At 41.9% G+C, this 18558-nt stretch overlaps 4 protein-coding genes across 4 annotated transcripts; 2 read left to right on the forward strand and 2 right to left on the reverse strand.

Moving 5' to 3' along the window:
* Positions 1–5906: 5906 nt before the first annotated feature.
* Positions 5907–7839, forward strand: UV8b_06351 (uncharacterized protein; the record flags this gene model as incomplete). Its single annotated transcript, XM_043143848.1, has 5 exons — positions 5907–5928; positions 5991–6035; positions 6099–6198; positions 6292–7313; positions 7406–7839. The coding sequence occupies 5 exons, from the start codon at positions 5907–5909 to the stop codon at positions 7837–7839; spliced, it is 1623 nt and encodes a 540-aa protein (XP_042999783.1).
* A 290-nt stretch (positions 7840–8129) lies between these two features.
* Positions 8130–12399, reverse strand: UV8b_06352 (uncharacterized protein; the record flags this gene model as incomplete). Its single annotated transcript, XM_043143849.1, has 8 exons — positions 8130–8570; positions 8720–8943; positions 9000–9424; positions 9490–11346; positions 11458–11823; positions 11900–12108; positions 12191–12280; positions 12337–12399. The coding sequence occupies 8 exons, from the start codon at positions 12397–12399 to the stop codon at positions 8130–8132; spliced, it is 3675 nt and encodes a 1224-aa protein (XP_042999784.1).
* A 645-nt stretch (positions 12400–13044) lies between these two features.
* On the forward strand, positions 13045–14191 carry UV8b_06353 (uncharacterized protein; the record flags this gene model as incomplete). The annotated part of the gene is made up of 2 exons (XM_043143850.1): positions 13045–13069; positions 13146–14191. The coding sequence occupies 2 exons, from the start codon at positions 13045–13047 to the stop codon at positions 14189–14191; spliced, it is 1071 nt and encodes a 356-aa protein (XP_042999785.1).
* Positions 14192–14472: 281 nt separating this feature from the next.
* Positions 14473–17033, reverse strand: UV8b_06354 (uncharacterized protein; the record flags this gene model as incomplete). Its single annotated transcript, XM_043143851.1, has 4 exons — positions 14473–14527; positions 14581–16607; positions 16666–16777; positions 16864–17033. The coding sequence occupies 4 exons, from the start codon at positions 17031–17033 to the stop codon at positions 14473–14475; spliced, it is 2364 nt and encodes a 787-aa protein (XP_042999786.1).
* Between the last annotated feature and the right edge of the window lie 1525 nt (positions 17034–18558).

Here is an 18558-nt window from a genome sequence, read left to right on the forward strand (position 1 = left end):
CTTAGGGGTACCCCCTATCCCACTATAAATAGCTGGGAACATAAGTCTCTTAGAGAGGACTTGGTTCCTTCAATCAAGCATTATCGCATTTTCCCTATGCATTCTAATATGGTAGCAATTGCGTAAATATTACAATAAAACCTTATTGTTATCCCTTACCTTATGGCCCAGCCTTAAGATCAACTATTATCTTTATTTTGCTGTAAAAGCTACTGTTTTCCGGATCCTATTTAAGTAAGCTCGGGATTCCCCTTTAAATCCGTCAAAAGCATTATTACTGATATACTCGTATAGCCTCATCAATTAAAAAAAGGAGGCTATTTATTCGGAAAGTCGCGATATTTCCTTTAATCTAACAAATCGACATCTTAACCGCTATTTTCGTTAGATCAATTCATACCCTAAATATTATTATTAGCGAAAATGGGTACTATTACTGATAATAGCTCCAAACCAATAGTCAAGCTGATATCCCGATATAACTAGGATATCTAGTATAATTATATTTAAAAGCGTGCTCTAGAGGATGATATTTAGATATTCGTTGACCCTAAGGGCTCGGCGATACTAAATATGCCTCTTCTGCCGGCGTAAGAATTAGATAAACCTATCTATTCTACGCAAGTATTAGCATCAACACCTATATCGGCAGCAATAGCCGATTCATCAACAGAAACTATAGATCATACCCCTTCTGCAAATACTAGAGCTGCATCGGCAGCTAGGGCATTATTAGCAGCATTAATAGTAAGAATAAGAACAATCTAGCCGCAGTAAGTCGAGAATATTAAAGAAAACCACCACTTTAAGCCGATATAATGCTTTGGTGGTATTAGTACTGCAGAATGGATGAAATAAGCTAACATTTAGTATAACTTTTAGAACAACCGTTATATAATATTTAGTCGGAATCTTCGAGCATATACGGCGTGGTTTAAATCAATACTGAGCCCTAGCTATAAGATATTAGTGGCAGGCAATCGGAATATTTAAGGAAAAATTTAATGCCTAATAGAACGTATGCAACCGGTTCAGCTTATTATCCGGGAATACCTCAAAGAAAAATTTAAGCAGGCTATACGATATAACCTTAGAAGATATAATATAGAGGAATAGTTTAATGAAATCTCTATGTTATATAAGCGATTAGTGCGAATAGACTTAATCCTTATCAACGGGAATATGCCTATTAAATAGCTAGCAGAAGCTTTTCGTTAAAAGTATCCTGCCTTTAAGGAAAAAATCCTTAATTAAATAATGAAAGTATAGGAACGGAATAAATATCTCGATTTTCTTATAACCGTTAAATATATTTAGTAGAAATAGGAGCTAAAAGAGAAAGGGAAGGTTAATAGTAGTTATATAGCATTTATAACTAACGATACTAAACCTTCGTTATAAGCCGCTTCTAGCGATACTTTAGCTTTATCTTCGGCAGAGAAAAAGACCTATAAATACTATAGTAAGCCTTATATAGTAAAGGGGCCTTATTATAAGAATTATTAGATATTAACTCTATTGATAGCTCTAAACTACTTAAAAGATAAGATCAATAAGAAAAGCTAGGAAGCTGCATATAAAAAAATAAAAAAGGAATCTAAAGAGGTGCAAAATGCATTTAAAGCCTTTTAAGATAAATACAAAAGTAAAGGTAAAGGTAAAAGCAATAACGATAATAATAAGGAAGAAGATAGATTAATAGAGAAAGAAAAGGAAGATAAAGTATTTATAATATCTATTCTTTCTATAGGAACTTACCTAGATAATTTAGGCCTTTTAAAGTCTCGTATTATACTCGATAGTAGCACTTTAATGTATATTTTCAACGATATAAAGTAGTTTACTAATATCGATTATAATATCGATAAGCACCTTATTTGTAATATTTATAATAGTATTTTAAAAGTTCTTAGTATTAGCTCTATTCGAATTATATTATAGGATAAAAGGGCTATTACCTTTACTAATATTCTATATAATCTGACGATTATAATGAATCTTCTCGCTATAAAAAAAATAAGAAATAAAGGATTATTCTAGAATAACGAAATCGACGAAATTTACCTATAGAAAAATAGTTAATAAGAAGTGATCTTTTAAGTTTCTTAGGTGGAAGAAAGGCCTTATATCCTCTACTAAAGTAGTGGAAACGATATGCCTATAGATAAATTTATTATAAGGGCTTAAAATAAAGCCTTAATTATTAATAAAGCCTATTTGGCTTGAGGAGATAGCTATTAGCCTAAAACTTCGATAAAAACGCCTTATATTATCTAGTATATACGTTTTGGGTATTTAGATCGGGATTCGATAGATCGTATCTTTAAGGATATATTATAGATGCCTAAGGAAAAAGAAGCTTTAAATTATAAGGTTTATAGTAGTATGAAAATCGTAAAGTAAATATTATAATTATCTTATAAGCTCTTAATGCCTTAAGAACCCTTTAAAGTGGTCTCTTTCGATCTATTTCCATAAGCTACTGCTTTTAACGGTAATAAATATATAGCATTATTCACCTACCGATTTATAGGAATAAAGTATATTTTTACGATACTTAGAAAGACCGACCTACCTAAATACTAGCTAATCTTTAAGAATCGGGTTTTACGCCTATACGATATGGCGATCGCGATAGTTATCTCTAATAACGAAATAATGCTTTAGATTAGTAATAGTCGAGAAGAAGCTAAATAGAAAGGTATTATAATTCGAAATTCGAGCCTTAATTACTAATATTAGAACGGTTATACTAAATATTCTAGGGGGGTATTAAAGATAAAGATAGCCCTTCTTAATATATAAGCAGGCTTTTCTAAGGAGTTATAGCCTATTATAGCTGAAGTAGTGGTATATTTACTAAATCGAAGCCCTAAAAAGTCGGAAAGACCTTATAATAACTAGAAGTCACCTCTTTAAATACTTTAACTTTAGCTCTATAAAAATAAGCCCGCCTAAAAGCACTTACCGGCAGATATTCGTCTATAAATTTACCACCTCTGCGCCTATAGATGTAAGGCTTTTGTAATAACCTACGATAAGATATTGCAGAAAGGTCCGAAGCTTAATTAAAGAGCTTATATTGGGTATTTAGCAGGCTATATCTCGACTACTTAATACCTAATTTAGGTGCCTTCGTTAAAAAGAAGCTACTAGTTTAATTCTAGCTATATTATATTCGATAAGACCGTTTTTTATTAAAATAAACGCTACTTACCGATTTTTAAATAATAGAAGGAGGCCCTAAATAGCCTTATTAGTAATATTAAAGAAATACCTATTATTAACGACTTTAAATTTGTATTATCTAGGAATTCGATTGAAAATATCTTTATTAACGATCCTATTATTAAATAGGCACTAAAGGTATAAAATAAAGCTACTAATAATACCCCTTAACTAATAGAAATTAATCTTAAGGTTATAGATTACCCTAAAGAAGCTATCGCTTAAGCGATACTACCGTTCCTACTATTTTCGCCTAAGCCTGACGATAAACTTAAGCTGTTTACTCCCTTCGATAATATATTCCTTATAAAGCTTAAAGGAAATACTTACGATATATTCGCAGCTTCTATTGCGAAGCCTTTAGCTATAATAGAGGCACTATATATTACGAATATGCCTAAAGAGCTAGCAATATAGAGGGAGCTTAGAAAGCACCCTAAGCGCGAGGAATTTATTACTGCTACGAAAGAAGAATATTCGAAAGTCATAAATAAGGAGATTAGGTATATTATTTAACGAAATAATTTATCTATCGACCCTTAGATTAAGCTATTAGACCTAAAGTAGGTGTTTGCCTATAAATGGGACTAAAATAGGTATCTTACCGGTTATAAGGCATAATTATATATTCGTAGTAATTAATAACCTTATAATCTTTATAATACCTAGGCAGTGGCACTTACGGTATATATATTTCGGCTTTTTATAGTATTAATATGCTTTTTTGACCTAAAAACGCACTAATATAATTTCGTTATAGCCTTTCTTAATATACTATTTAACGAGACTATTTATTGCAAATAACCCGATAGATTCTATGATAGTTTTATATTTATTAGGTTATTGTATGCCCTATATAGGCTTCGAAGGTCTCTGTTATTATGGTTTAAAGAGTTATTACGATTCCTATTGTAATAAGGCTTTAAATAGGTCTGCGAGGACCCCTATATCTTTATTAATAGCTTCCTTATTATATTCTTCTACGTTAATAACCTAGTCGTGCTTTATTATAAGTTATAGATGGAGGCATTCGAATCGTTCTATACGGTATTAATAGCGGCATTTAAAATTAAAGATCTCGGCGAGCTATAGTGGTTCCTAGCAATTAAGGTTATTTGCAATTATATAGCTAGAAAGTTGTAGCTTATATAGAAGGCTTACTTCGATAAGCTGGCGATAAAATATAATTATACCGCATTTAACGATACTAAGGACTACCTTCCGGAGCACCTGCTATACGCAGTAAGACTTAAGGCATTTAATAGGATAGCTGAACTATATAATACGAAGCGATACTAATCAATAGTAGGCTTGTTGGTATATCTAATTATAATTATAAGGCCTGAATTAGGCTATATTGGATCGCAGCTATTAAGATTCCTTTAAAACCTAGGTCTAGACTATTTATAAGCCGTAAGGAAGGCACTCGACTATAGCTATATGTGGAAGAATACCGCGATAGAGTTCTAGGCTGATATAGCAGAAATAGAGGTATTTTTTAATGCTTCCTATGCCGACAATATTATAACGCGATGAAGCAGTTAGGGCTATATAATTAAGCTTTTTAGCGGCCTAATTGTATATAAATCGGGTTAATAGGATACTATTACGATATTATTAATAGAGGTAAAACTTTTTGCGATATCTTATACGGCAAAAGAGATTATTGCCTTCAAGAGATTATACGAGGAAGTTAGGCTTTAATTATATGCCGATATCCCTATAATTTAATGCGATAATATCTAGACTATTCGCCTATTAAAGGAGGAATTCTTTAAGCTCGTAATACGGCTTTATCATATAGATATTTATTACTATTAGTTGCGCTAAGAGGTTTAGAAAGGAACGATCGATATTATATAGGTTCTAATGGGCAATATAGTTACTAACGGTTTCATAAAGCCCTTAATAGGCTAGAAATTTGAAATCTTCCGCCGGCAGCTTAGGCTTGTTATTTTAAAGGGATCTTATGATGCTAGACTGCAATCTCACGATATTAATTTTGGTGGTAAGGAAGAGCCTCATAAGGATCAAAAGACGCCCTAAAAAATCAGATTAAAAGGGGCTTTTTAATAGCTGCACTTATTTCCTATAGAAAATTGGAATCTATGGTTTGTTACTGTTTTCTTACTTTGTATGTGTGCTATTGGGTCAATTTACCCCTATATAGGTAGCCTGTTTAATAACGGCACTATCATTTTGCGTATATCGTTTTGAGTGGATTGATATTTCTACTTATTATCTTGCTTTGTACTGAGTTTAGCTATATAGTAGGATATCCTAGAGAAAGTATATCCTGAGGGGGTGTATTGGAGGGAAATTGGCTTGTCTATAATGTGGATATTGGTTATGTCTGAGGTTGGATGTGCCGAGTTCTCCCTGGATCAGTAAGCCCTTAGGGGTACCCCTTATCCCACTATAAATAGCTGGGAACACAAGTCTCTTAGAGAGGACTTGGTTCCTTCAATCAAGCATTATCGCATTTTCCCTGTGCATTCTGACATTTACAATGGCCCCCCCTTTTTACACTACTTACCTAGCTAATCGATCGTATCCATTGAATATGTTAAAACTTGCCGAGGATGACATTGCTATACCATAGTTATAACATATAAACTTTGCAGCCTGGTATATTTTGATATCACTCTTACGTGTCGATTTAACTTCTGACAACGAAGATGCTTCGTCTTGTGCATCGCCGTGAGTTTCAGTATAAAAGTAATTATGCATGATATCAAATACTAATGAGATATGATATACAGCCTTTGCGGCCCTGTCACAGTCATCAGGGGGCTCTCCAGACGAACGTAAGCTGGTCCGGCAAATTTGAAAAAACAATTACCATGTCAATTAATCGCACGTGATTATAGTTAAGCTTATATTTTCTTTCCTGTTATCATATCCCCTGGCGGGCTTGCTAAAGCGCGTACCAGATGCAAGGCCGTACCGCAAGAACCTATTTATCATCGGGTAGCTATTTAAACATCGCTTACACCAACCCACCCACGTTGTTAATGTCGGCAGGGTGAATGCTCCGTCAAGCTTACGCACTGCTTCGTTTAGGACATCGGTTTTCTATCTAGTCGGGTTGTTCGATCTCTGGCGTGGACTCCTAACCATTACCATCAGCGCCGGAGGAGCCTATTTGATTGCAAAGTATATGCGAAAGAGCCCATATATGCCATGGATTGGCTTCATTTTCGTAATGTCTCATATGGCAGTTAGCCACATCCGACGCCAAGCTGCGAATACTCCTTCCACCATTGACATCTCTGGGGCCCAAATGGTCTTGGTAATGAAACTGAGCGCGTTCTGCTGGAATGTTGCCGACGGACAACTTTCGGACGATTTGTTATCCGACCTGCAGAGAGACAGGGCTATCAAGAAACTTCCATCCCTGCTCGATTATGCAGGTTATATCCTGTTCTTCCCCTCTCTTTTCGCTGGTCCGGCTTTTGACTATGCCGAGTATCGACGTTGGATTGATACTTCCATGTTCGATATACCATCTTGCGTTGATCCATCCAAGAAGCCTCCCTCTAGGAAAAAGAGAAGAATACCTCGCAGCGGCACCCCAGCTACATTCAAGGCATTGACTGGACTCTTTTGGATTGCTTTGTTCGGATTTTTATCTGCCAAATATGGACAAGAGCAGTTACTCCTGGACTCTTACATGCAACATGCCCTGTGGCGCCGCATCTGGATTATGTATGTGGTGAATTTGGTGGCTAGGCTGAAATACTACGGCGTTTGGACACTGACAGAGGGGTCATGCATCTTGGCTGGCCTGGGCTACAACGGGTTCGACCCAGTCACCGGTAAAGTTTTCTGGGATCGCCTACAAAACATCGACCCTTGGGCTGTTGAGACCGCTCAGAATCCTCGCGGTTACCTTGCGGGTTGGAACATGAACACGAACAATTGGTTGCGGAACTACGTATACTTGCGAGTAACAGCGAGAGGGAAAAGTCCTGGGTTTCAAGCCAGCCTCATGACATTCGTAACAAGCGCGCTTTGGCATGGTTTTTATCCCGGTTACTACTTAACATTCATTCTGGCTAGTCTTATCCAGACAGCTGCGAAAAGTGAGTTAATTCATCCCAAACCTGGATGTTCATATATCCCATTTTCTATGTCATGTGATGCAAATGTGCTAACATCTAAACTTTCCTTTGAGATTTTCGTCGTATCGTTCGTCCGTTCTTCCTCGATGCTGTATCTGGAGAACCCACACCTAGAAAAAAGTACTACGACATAACCAGCTTCATTGTCACGCAATTGACGTTCTCGTTCGCAACAACTCCTTTCCTTCTACTAAACCTTGCCGATTCCGTCCGCGCTTGGTCGCGCGTATACTTTTACGGTGCAGCGTGGACCCTTGCCTCCCTTATTTTCTTCGCATCACCAGGCAAGCTTGCATTGAAAGCGGCACTAGAGAAGCTCCAGGGCCGTGCCACCGGTTCAAAACTCGTGCAGTCAATGAGCCCTAACAGCCTGAGTGGCAAAGAGCCGATCCTCGGTATTTCCAAGGAACCTGACCAGGACATGTCTGAGGCCATGGGAGAACTAAAAGCGGAAGTTGGGGCACGACACAGAGAGAAGTCGGATTAAGGAGACGTCCCGAGCAGACACAAAGGGCAATATTCATGTGGGTCGTTGAACACGTATACCTAGCGACTGGCGTTATCAAGGAGGTTGCGCTGACGTAATTGACCTGACGTGTTCGTTATAAAGCACTGGCGCTGATATACCAGAGTTGCTTTTTCCGTTGCTTTCATATATTCACATCATCGGAGCCAAAATCATGTGTCGCATTAGGTCATTCTGATTACATAGTATCTAGAAACCAAGACAGCGGGAATAAAGACAGAGGAAAAAACAGACGTGAGTCGTCACTATCGTCATAAGTCCGGATCGTAATGCTTCGTTCCCAGCTTTATAATAGGGTTCAAAGGAAAATGAGTCAATAGAAAGCCGAAACAAAAATATGACGTCTGGCCTATTACGCGGTAGTCGGATCTAGGTGGTGTTCGATGTATGATGTAAGAGGCCAAGAAGTCGTCGGGGTGGCGCACATTCAAGTCGTAGAAAAATATTGAATCTGACCGGCATTGAAATATTGTTTGAGTCTCGTAGATTATCTTATCGTCATGATAGTCGTAAGCAGGAAATTGAATTAGGTGTCTTCGCTGGAGAAAGAAATTGAGGGGATAGGAACGGATGAGATGAAGGTCGATGAATGTGGTTCGATGAGAAGACCGAAGATATGAGATTCTCTTGTGGACAGGTTGATGATTCAAAGGACGACCTTCCGTGGTAGTGGTGGAAATGCACTTTATGTTCTATGAATCAGAACAACGAATAACCAGGTGATAGTAGGTTAATAATATCTCCATAGTTATGGGGTTTCATATACTGGCATCCATCACGCATGCAAGAGGGATGACGAGCTCACCTTTCATTTTTTCCACCGCTGTTGGGTGCCGGCAACAGCAAGAGCAACAGCGGCGCCAATTACGAATATGCCAACGATGGACATGTACCGGTTAAGATTTCGCCACCAGTTGGCTCGAAAATAGAAACTTGCAACAGGGTCGTCTAAAGAACGATGGGTGATACCATACTCAGGATCAAGGTGGCCTGAGGTATAATTTTTGTCGTGAGTTTCTAATCGCGTTGGCGAGGGAAGTGGCAGAAACGCTGCGAACATCCAAGCTGGGAACTTGTCAGCGGAGAACCGTGTTTGCTTGACACCGAGGAACAGTTCTCACCAAAAGGAAATACAAAGCCGAGGACAAAACATACAGTCTGCACTCTGTTCCTATTCAAATCGCCCTGGCAGAACTGAAGCATAGAGAATGGTGGTCGCCAAAAGCTGTAGACCTGCGCTCGTTTATCCCTGCGCAGATGTGGAGACCAAATGCTGGACGTCTGTTTCTTGATCCGTTCCACCATGGCAAGTCGGTAGCTGGGCAGTGGATTGCCCGTGCTCGAAGCTGTTTCTGATGAGGTTTTAGCGTGGCGCGAGTGTTGAGAGACCTGACGAGGGGCGTCATTCATTGGCGGAGGGCACCCAGCTGTTGATGGACGACTCCTTACAGAGCGACGCTGCACGCTTGCGTTGAAGTTGGAAAACAGAGAATCAGATGAATGTTGGATTGTCAAAAAACGACCTTCACCGCTGCCGTAATAAAGTCTACATACTCGTCAGTAATTTAAATACCAGAACACAACGGAAAGCAATTAACTCTTGAAGCTTACTTAGCCCAGGTTGGGATGTAAGTACGAATGAAGCTGTTACTGCGGGAACTGCCTGATGAACAAAGATTGCGATCGGAAGGGAAACTGGACAAATGCCTGTGATGTCTGGTGCGCGAGTGCCTGTGGAGAGCCCCTAGTTTTGCCAGCCCGTCGCCGTGCTCATCTTGATCCTCGATTAGCCGCAAACTGCTGTCATTAGCTTCTCGATTCAAAGCTATATGATGGACACACTCTGGCGAATCTATCCAAGCAGTGCTGTTGTAGCCTCTATCGTCAGGCAAATGCGGGAGTGAGCAGAGACGACCGACTGTAGACTGGGAGAAACATCGCGTAGGTACTTCGCTATCCCTATCACTTCCAGACAGCAGGATTGACAGTGTTGTTTTTGGCTGATTATCTGCGGCAGGGTTCATCTGCCGATGGCCAGAAAGTGTAAAAGTTTTACGAGCTGAACTCCGTCGAACTATGCCTGGGGGCACCGACAGCATAGCAGTACCAGCAAATAGCGACCGCCTGGCCTCTTCGATAAAGGCAGTAGAGATTGAGGTGAAAGACCCTGTTCGAACTGACTCTCGCGATTTTTGTCTTGACAAATTGACCTGGGAGAAGCACCTCCCAGGCCGCAATGGCGCAACAAGCAAACTCTCCCTGGAGAATTCCGACTTCAACAGGGATCCAGAAGCTGCCAGGCCCGAGGGAGAAGATGGTTTTGTTTCGTGGAGCACATAGTTGCAATCACTCTCTCCAGTTTTTGGCCGAGAGCCGCAAATCACAGACTGCTCGCCAGAAGTTTCACCGATAACCTCAAAATTCAGGTAACTTGACGAAGTTGACTGGCTCTGTGGATCTGCGTCGCACGACAGTCGCGAAAAATTCGTGCGCGAAGGACAAGGGGATCTGCTGATGATTGCTTCGATATTTGAATTTTCGGACCAGGTTGAGTTTGATTGCCAAGATTGGAATGACTCCTTTCTAGAGACTTGAGTGGCTCGTATAAGGGGACCGGAAGAAGAACAGCTTTGGTTTTTGGTGGAAAGTGAGAGCGAGGGAACTTGGGATAAGTCCCTTTTCTTCCTCCCAGTACTATCAGGAACTAAGCGCAATCCACCAACTAAGTTGTAATTCCATGGCGATGAAGGATCAGCGACAGAGATGGTAGTTGGCGGCGCAATAGAGCGCTTGGGAAACGGTGTAAGAGAATCCTCTTGATGGGTCGTCAATGGAGGGCTAGATTGCTCTTCGACACAAGATTCGGAGAAGTTCCTGTCTACTGACAAAGTCGCAAAGGTTGAAGACCTGCATGGTGACCGTAAGGATTCTGCCGTAGATGAAGCCCCATATTTCTCGGAATTGAGAGAAAAAGTTTTGTCTGAGTTGACGGTTATGACTCTTTGTGGGCGACGAAGCGGCGACGGAGGAGAAGCCAGACTCTGCGATGGCAACGTAGCAGGGAGGACGGACCGCGCCCTGCAACTTTCAGTCAGGCGAGCCTGATCACTTAGATGCGCGCCATATATACTAGTTATGTCAGGAGTTTGCCGGTTTTGGTGACGATGATGAGGTTCAACTCGGAAGTTCGGTCTGGATGCAAAGTAGGGAGCACCATTCCAAGTTTCGCTCTGGCTGACGAGAGATGTAGAAATTGAAGGATCAGCATAAGAGACCGGCCGCGAGGAGGTTGATCCTACAGAGCTAATTCGAGGAGGGCTATAGGGCACCATGCGGATTTGAAGTTTATCAGGGTCCATGGACGCCTGCTGAGCAACACCTATCCTCTCCCCTGAAGAGGACACTGGTTGTGTCATGATAGACATAATCGGCCACGTCCACAGGATCCCATATTTGCATAAAGCCGCACTTGTTTAAGTCCAAATTCGGAATGGATGAGCCAAAGAATTTCGGGTAATGATGGCTTATGGATGGATGCGTATGACTAATGGTCAAGTCGGCCAAGGTTCGAAGTCGTACTTATCACCTTGAAAAGAGCAGGAGACAACCTGATGTACGGCGCAGATGCGATGCTTAAGTGATCTGAGAGACGTGTTGGTAAGCTTGACTAATGTCGCTGACTGCGTTCCAGACGAAATTTGAGGAGATAATAGTACGCCCGACGCCGCGTATCTGATTCGATTCCGCTTGACTTGATGCACTTGCAAAGTTGGGAAATGTCGCGAGGACTTGGAGCGAAACGTGATGATGAGCCGCGTTAAAATCTTGGAACGTGTTGCATTAGGCGTAGCAGTGACGGTGGCGAAGACAAGGGTATTAAAGGCAATACAGTATATGGCAAATGAAGAAAGAGCACCGATATGTCGAACTCCACATGAAATAATACTGTGAATTATAGAAAGCTGGAAGAAGGAAAAAAAAAGAAACGGAAGTCGATGAGAAGTGAGGACGAGCACGATACAGTCCTAATTCTTCCAGCTTGAGGAAAGGGGAAGGATCAGATAATGGATAGTCTTGGACTCTTAGGCCTCTCCTGTTCAGCAGAGCGGCAACCTGTAGAATTTCGGAAAGGATCGTCGGTAGGCAGGCAAGAGGCCCAAAGTCTTGGGTACAATCATCAATGACAGCGACCGTAAACGTTGAAATGGACGCAGAACCCTCATCCCCTGACTAATTGACTCCATAAGCCGCACTTGACGGCGCCAAATGATGGCTCGTAACCTCGTTTGCATAACGTGTTGCTTCCGGTTACCGCCCAGGCTGCAGTTTGTTGAAACAAGAGGGCAGCCTGGGCAGGCTCACCGCCAAAACCCAGATTACGAAGAATATGGCGGGGCATATGCTTGAGTCCCGGCCATTAGCGAACGAATGTTTCTGAAAGTCAATAAATGTGCGTACTCTAATAAAATTACTTCCTGCAAGAAGCCTTGTCCCGCAGGGCCGCCAGAAAGGTGGCTGCATAAGGAAATTACATACTCTAAACAGGACGGAAGTTGCTAAGCGTTACTAGACGGCGTATGTCGGGTCACATGCGTATAAGAAATAATTGTTCTACCGAGGTTTCAATATCTAGCATAAGCCGTAAATTATAATAAAAAAACGATTACTCCATAGGGTGATAATCATCCTAGGGACCGATCGGGGGGCAACAACCAGCATCGCAGGGAAGGTTTTCCACCCGGCACTCGGGCTTTTCCTCCCTGTGTTATCCTGTAGAGGTACTACTAGAAAGGACTATATAGCAGGAAATAGCTCCCCTAGAGTGAATAATAATAAAATATGTTATTCACATATGCGGGACGACTTATGCGCTTTATATTGAGTGTTCCATAGACACGTATTTTTATATGTTAATTATCTATGTGAAAAGATACTCCGTCCATTTTAGGTTTAGTTGCTACTGCTTCGATCAAAATTCGGTTGCTGTAGAGTCCTTATAAACCATTGTCCTTTTGTCCTTTCTTCTGCGACCACTAATCTCCGATTATCGGCTCCTGTCACACTACACTCCCTTTAAGCACTTTCCAAAGCAACGCACAATCCGCGCGTTACTGGCATCAGCCCTTTATTATTTCGCCCCCTTAAGTTACACAAGGTAACTCGGATATGTCAGTCCGCACGCTGAGAATCGGTATGTGCGAATAGATCGAACTGCGCGAATGAGCCTTCAGATCCGGCAAATCGTTTACAATAGATATTATTTACAGGCCTTATCCCAGGCGACGGTATTGGCAAGGAAGTGATCCCTGCCGGCCGCCGCGTCCTCGAAGCTCTTCCTAGCTACTTGAACCTGAAGTTTGACTTCGTGAACCTCAACGCCGGCTTCGAGGTGTTTCAGCGGACAGGAACCGCCTTACCTGATGCTACGGTCGATATTCTCCGAAATGAGTGCGATGGCGCTCTCTTCGGTGCTGTCAGCTCCCCAACACATTCAGTCAAGGGGTATTCCTCGCCGATTGTTGCCCTTCGCAAACGACTGGACCTTTACGCAAATGTGCGTCCTGTCAAGACTGTCATGAACACACCCAAACCTATCGACATGGTCATTGTGCGCGAGAATACTGAGGATCTGTACGTCAAGCTGGAGAAAACTATGGATGGGCCTGAAGGCAAGGTTGCTGAGGCCATCAAACGGATATCGGATAAGGCTTCGTTCAGAATTGCTTCTATGGCTGGTGAAATCGCTCTTCGTCGTGAGAAGCTCAGACTGTCCTCTGCCGCGAGTATTCACAGCGAGCCACTGATTACAATTACTCACAAATCCAATGTCTTATCTCAAACAGATGGCTTATTCCGCGAAGCGTCCAAGAGAGCCCTAGCAGATCCAAAGTATGCTTCTGTGAACGTGGAGGAGCAAATTGTGGACTCTATGGTGTACAAGCTCTTCCGACAGCCGGAACACTATGATGTTATTGTTGCACCTAATCTTTACGGAGACATTCTCTCGGACGGCGCCGCAGCTCTGGTTGGAAGCCTTGGCCTGGTTCCTAGTGCAAACGTTGGTGAAGGGTTTGCCATTGGAGAACCCTGCCATGGCAGTGCGCCAGACATTCAGGGGAAAGGAATTGCTAACCCAATTGCGACGTTGAGAAGTGCCGCCTTGATGTTGGAGTTCCTACACGAACCTGCCGCTGCTGCCAAAATTTATGCTGCAGTCGACGCCAACTTGGAGCATGGCAAGTTGCTCAGTCCTGATCTGGGAGGCTTATCAACCACAGACGAAGTTGTGGAAGACATCCTCAACAGATTGTAGATCCCCTTTTCCTTTTGATACCTTTAGATAGTTGTATACAAAAGAGAACTTTTTTTTTACTACTAGTATACAAGTGTTTAACTCTGGCAGAGCATACATGCAGCGATTTCCCTCTCCGTCACAAGATTTTATTTACGTCTTGCAAAGATGCAGCCAATATGCCGATTGTTTGAAAAATGGCGCTAGTTCTACAAGTTTGCGTTACACAATAGTGGTGCTAGTATTGATCCATTGATGGCAAATCTATTCCATTTGGACCCCGTAGCCGCTGGAGAGGTTCGTTACTTGGTTCTCTTGGCTTCGAGTTCAGCTTCGTATTTCGCAACAAGCTCTTTTCTGATAGCCCGGTTAGCTCTTTGCGCTCATCATGACCTGCTACCATGACTTACTGTAGATGAGGGGGGGCTGGAGCGTAGTGGCTAAATTCCATACTGAACTCCCCCTTTCCTTGTGTTGCAGCTCTCAGTTGCGAATTGAAGCCAAACATGGCATTTAAGCTGCAGTCACAAATTAAGGTGAACTCTTCATTGCCGATTTCCGTATCATGGATAGTGGCGTTCCTCTTATTCATGAGCATGAGAATGTTTCCCTGAAATTCGTTGGGTGCTGTGATGGTGGTTCTCATAAGCGGTTCCAAAACTTGACCGCCCGCATCTGTGAATGCCTTTTTGAACGCCATTTGCGTTGCTAAGCTGAAGGCATAGTCAGACGAATCAGTTACATGGGTGGCACCGTCGTTAATAACCATCTTGGTCCCGATAACTCTATGGCCCAAAAGTGGCCCATTTTCGCAAGCCAAGTCAAATCCCTTAGCACAGGCGGTCAAGAACTTGTCGGGGATATGACCACCAACGACTCGGCTTTCATACTTGTTTTCCTCTGGCTTTTCGTTGGGCTCAATCCATCCGGCAACCCTGGCGAAATCACCTGGGCCGCCACTCTGTCGTCGAAGCAAATAATCAAATTCAGCTTGCTTTGATATCGTTTCTCGGTAGGCGACTCTCGGTTGACCAGTAATACAATCGGTTTTGTATTCCCGCTTTAATCGCTCGACATAAACCTCAAGATGCAATTCTCCCATACCTGAAATGATTGTCTCTTCGCTCTCAGGGTCCACATGTACTCGGAATGTCGGATCCTCGCGCTGAAACCTGTTCATAGCCTTACTAAAGTTGTCCGCGTCTACAGTGCGCTTTGGCCTGATAGACAAGGACATAACCGCATCAGGAACAAACATAGACGACATGGTGTATGGCAATCCGCCATCCGTAAAAGTGTCACCCGAGGCGCAGTCGACGCCGAAAACAGCGCAAATTTCCCCAGCACCCACTTCTGAAACGTCCTCCATTTCATTCGAATGCATGCGTACAATGCGGGGAATTCGAACCTTTTTGTCCGTCCTGGAGTTGAAAAGGTAGCTCCCTTTTGTGAGTGTTCCCTGATAGACACGGATGTATGTGAGTTGCCCATAATTATTTTCCTCCAGCTTGAATGCCAGTCCAACAAACGCTGGAGTGTTGTAAGGAATTAGTTTAACCTGTTTCTCCCCCTTGGACTTGTCAAGTGCTGTATTCTCGATTTCGGACGGATTTGGTAGATAATCACAAACAGCATCCAACATGGGTTGGACCGCCTTGTCTGCGAGAGCAGAACCTATTAAGACGGGAGAAAAATTGCGGGCAATGGTAGCACGTCGTATGGCAGCTTTGATCTGTTTCGTGGTGGGTTCTCTTTCTTCCAGGAAGATTTCAGCCATCTCGTCATCAACGTCGGCCAACTTCTCAATAAGAGCTTGTCGCTTCTCCGCCGCAAAATCTCTAAGGCTGTCGGGAATAATCGTAGCTTGGCGAACTTTGGTTCCTCTTGGGCCTTCAAAGTACAATGCCTTCATTTCAATCAAATCAACAACACCTTCAAATTCATCTTCAGACCCAATGGGAATTTGGATGGCGGCCGCAGGCATCTTCAGCTTGGAGTTAATTTGCTCCACAGCTTTCCAAGGGTTGGCACCCATGCGGTCCATTTTATTGACGAAAGAGATTCTGGGAACATTATACCGCTTCATTTGACGATCAACTGTGATGGTTTGTGACTGCACTCCGCTGACGGCACACAAAACCAAGACCGCGCCGTCGAGAACACGAAGTGCGCGCTCCACTTCAATAGTGAAGTCGATGTGGCCTGGAGTGTCGATTAAATTGAAGTGGTAGGTCTCCTCCTTTCCATTCTCGACTTTCTTCCAATCGCAAAATGTCGCTGCTGACTGAATGGTGATTCCCTTTTCCCTTTCAAGCTCCATGGAGTCCATTTTTGCTCCAATAGCATCCTTGCCTCTAACCTCGTGGATAGCTTTGATACGGCCGGTGTAGAAGAGTACACGCTCCGTCACTGTCGTTTTGCCGCTATCGATATGTGCCTAGCAAACGCAATTAGCTGGCTTCTATTCTGAGCATGATGATCCGGAAAATCTTTACAGCAATCCCAATGTTTCGAACTCTAGAGAGCCTCTGGACCTCTTCTGGCGCCATATTGGCCTCCATATGTTCGGCGGTCAAACGTGCAACGTCGTTCTTAGTCTTGCTTAGGCTGAATTATGCAACCAATTAGCAGTCTGCCACTGATCGAGAGAAAATTGACGCAAGGATATTCTTGATCTACAGCTTTTGACATACGCTTCTTGTGCTGCACTTGATTTTTGCAGAAAAGTTTGACTGAAAGCTCTGTCTTGTCCGCATTCCGAGTTTGCGGCCAAGGGAGCCGGGCGGCGCAAATTGATGGCTTGCCATTGCCCAGTAAGCAAAAGATGGGAATTCAGCCATCTGGCTGTCCTGGGTATTCTCATACTGAAGCTGGGCCTTTAAAAAGCACCAGCTTCCTCCTCGTGAGGAGAAAGAGCTGGTCTACTCAGGGCGTCAGTTGGGTAGAAAATGAAGATAGATGTACGGAGTATTTGCACAAAAAAAAAAAAGCGGCGCCAGGCTACTTTAGGTTAGGTACGTGGTAGGCAGGTACCTACAGTAGGTATCCAAAAGTCCCGCAACAAAAATGCGCAGCGCAAAGTCTTCGCGCCTCAATCAATTTTACCCTTTACATTACAACGCTTATTATATGCCCACAACAATGCCTGGAAATCGTGCCTTTGGTAAAGAAATATCAGGAAATCGTCAGAAGAATTATAAATTTTTGCCAGTATAAAAAACTGCTATAATTGCAAAATTATTGCAAAGTAAAATCTACTTTATTATAGCTGCTATCTTTAACGCGTTATACATATATATATGTATTACTCTAGCTAAGCTATCTAGGGGGGGATGGGTCCCCATCTAGCCTAGTGCTAGTACCTCTATGTCTAATCTATATAGGAAACCCGAGTATCAGGAGGAAAACCTATATACTATCTGTAGTCAATAGTATCTCTTTGACTATAGGGTATATAAGAGCCGCTAATTACACCAAAGCCTATTTTAACCTTTACTAATCCTAGATCATTTTTAGTCTTAAATTTCTATTAATTTTATAACTAACCTCCTAGCCTATAATACTTCCGACCCGTATTATCTAATAGTTATTACCAACCGCCTATTAAAGTACGTCTAGCTTAAGGCGATATACTTAATATAAGCGGAGAATTATATAGAATAGTTTCTAGATTACTAATAATAGCACTATAAATTCCCCGCCTAGATTATTAGCGATAAAGGCTTAGACTAAATAGGCTAATTCTAGACCATAATATATAGGGCTATTAGGACCAAATAACTCCTCTCGACTATATACTACCTATAGACTAATAGTAGTATAAAGCATATAAACTAGGAGGTCTTGGCCGTCTTATATATAAAGATAGCATTTGACTAATATAATTAGCCCTAATATCTCGCGATTTACTAATATATTTATAATAATTATACTTCCTTAGTCACTAGATATAGCCTGAATTATCTCTTAAATAGTTTTAACTCTCTTATTATAGCCCCTCCCACTAATATTTTGCCGAGTTTTATAACCTCTAAGGGGCAAGCGGCGTGCTTTTTAGCTATAATATAGGAGGGGGGCGAACTCGCCTAAGCTACTATTATTTTTATTTAATAGAGGCAGTAGGATGCGATAAACTATTCCTAATGCCTAGTAGAGTATTACTAAATCGGGGACTAAGTTTAGCTAAGCCTATAGAATATTAAAACTAACTAGCCTTATAAGAAGCTCAACTAAATATCTATAAAGTATATTATTATAGCTATTCTATCCCCGCTTAATATCTAACTCGATATCCCTAACGGTATTTACCTAGTCTTTTATATTAATCTTATAGAATATACCGCTTCCAACCTACTGCTAAGCTTAGTACTTATAGATATTAGGCCTAG

This window comes from Ustilaginoidea virens, chromosome 5, assembly GCF_000687475.1.
Source record: "Ustilaginoidea virens chromosome 5, complete sequence".
Taxonomy (NCBI): domain Eukaryota; kingdom Fungi; phylum Ascomycota; class Sordariomycetes; order Hypocreales; family Clavicipitaceae; genus Ustilaginoidea; species Ustilaginoidea virens.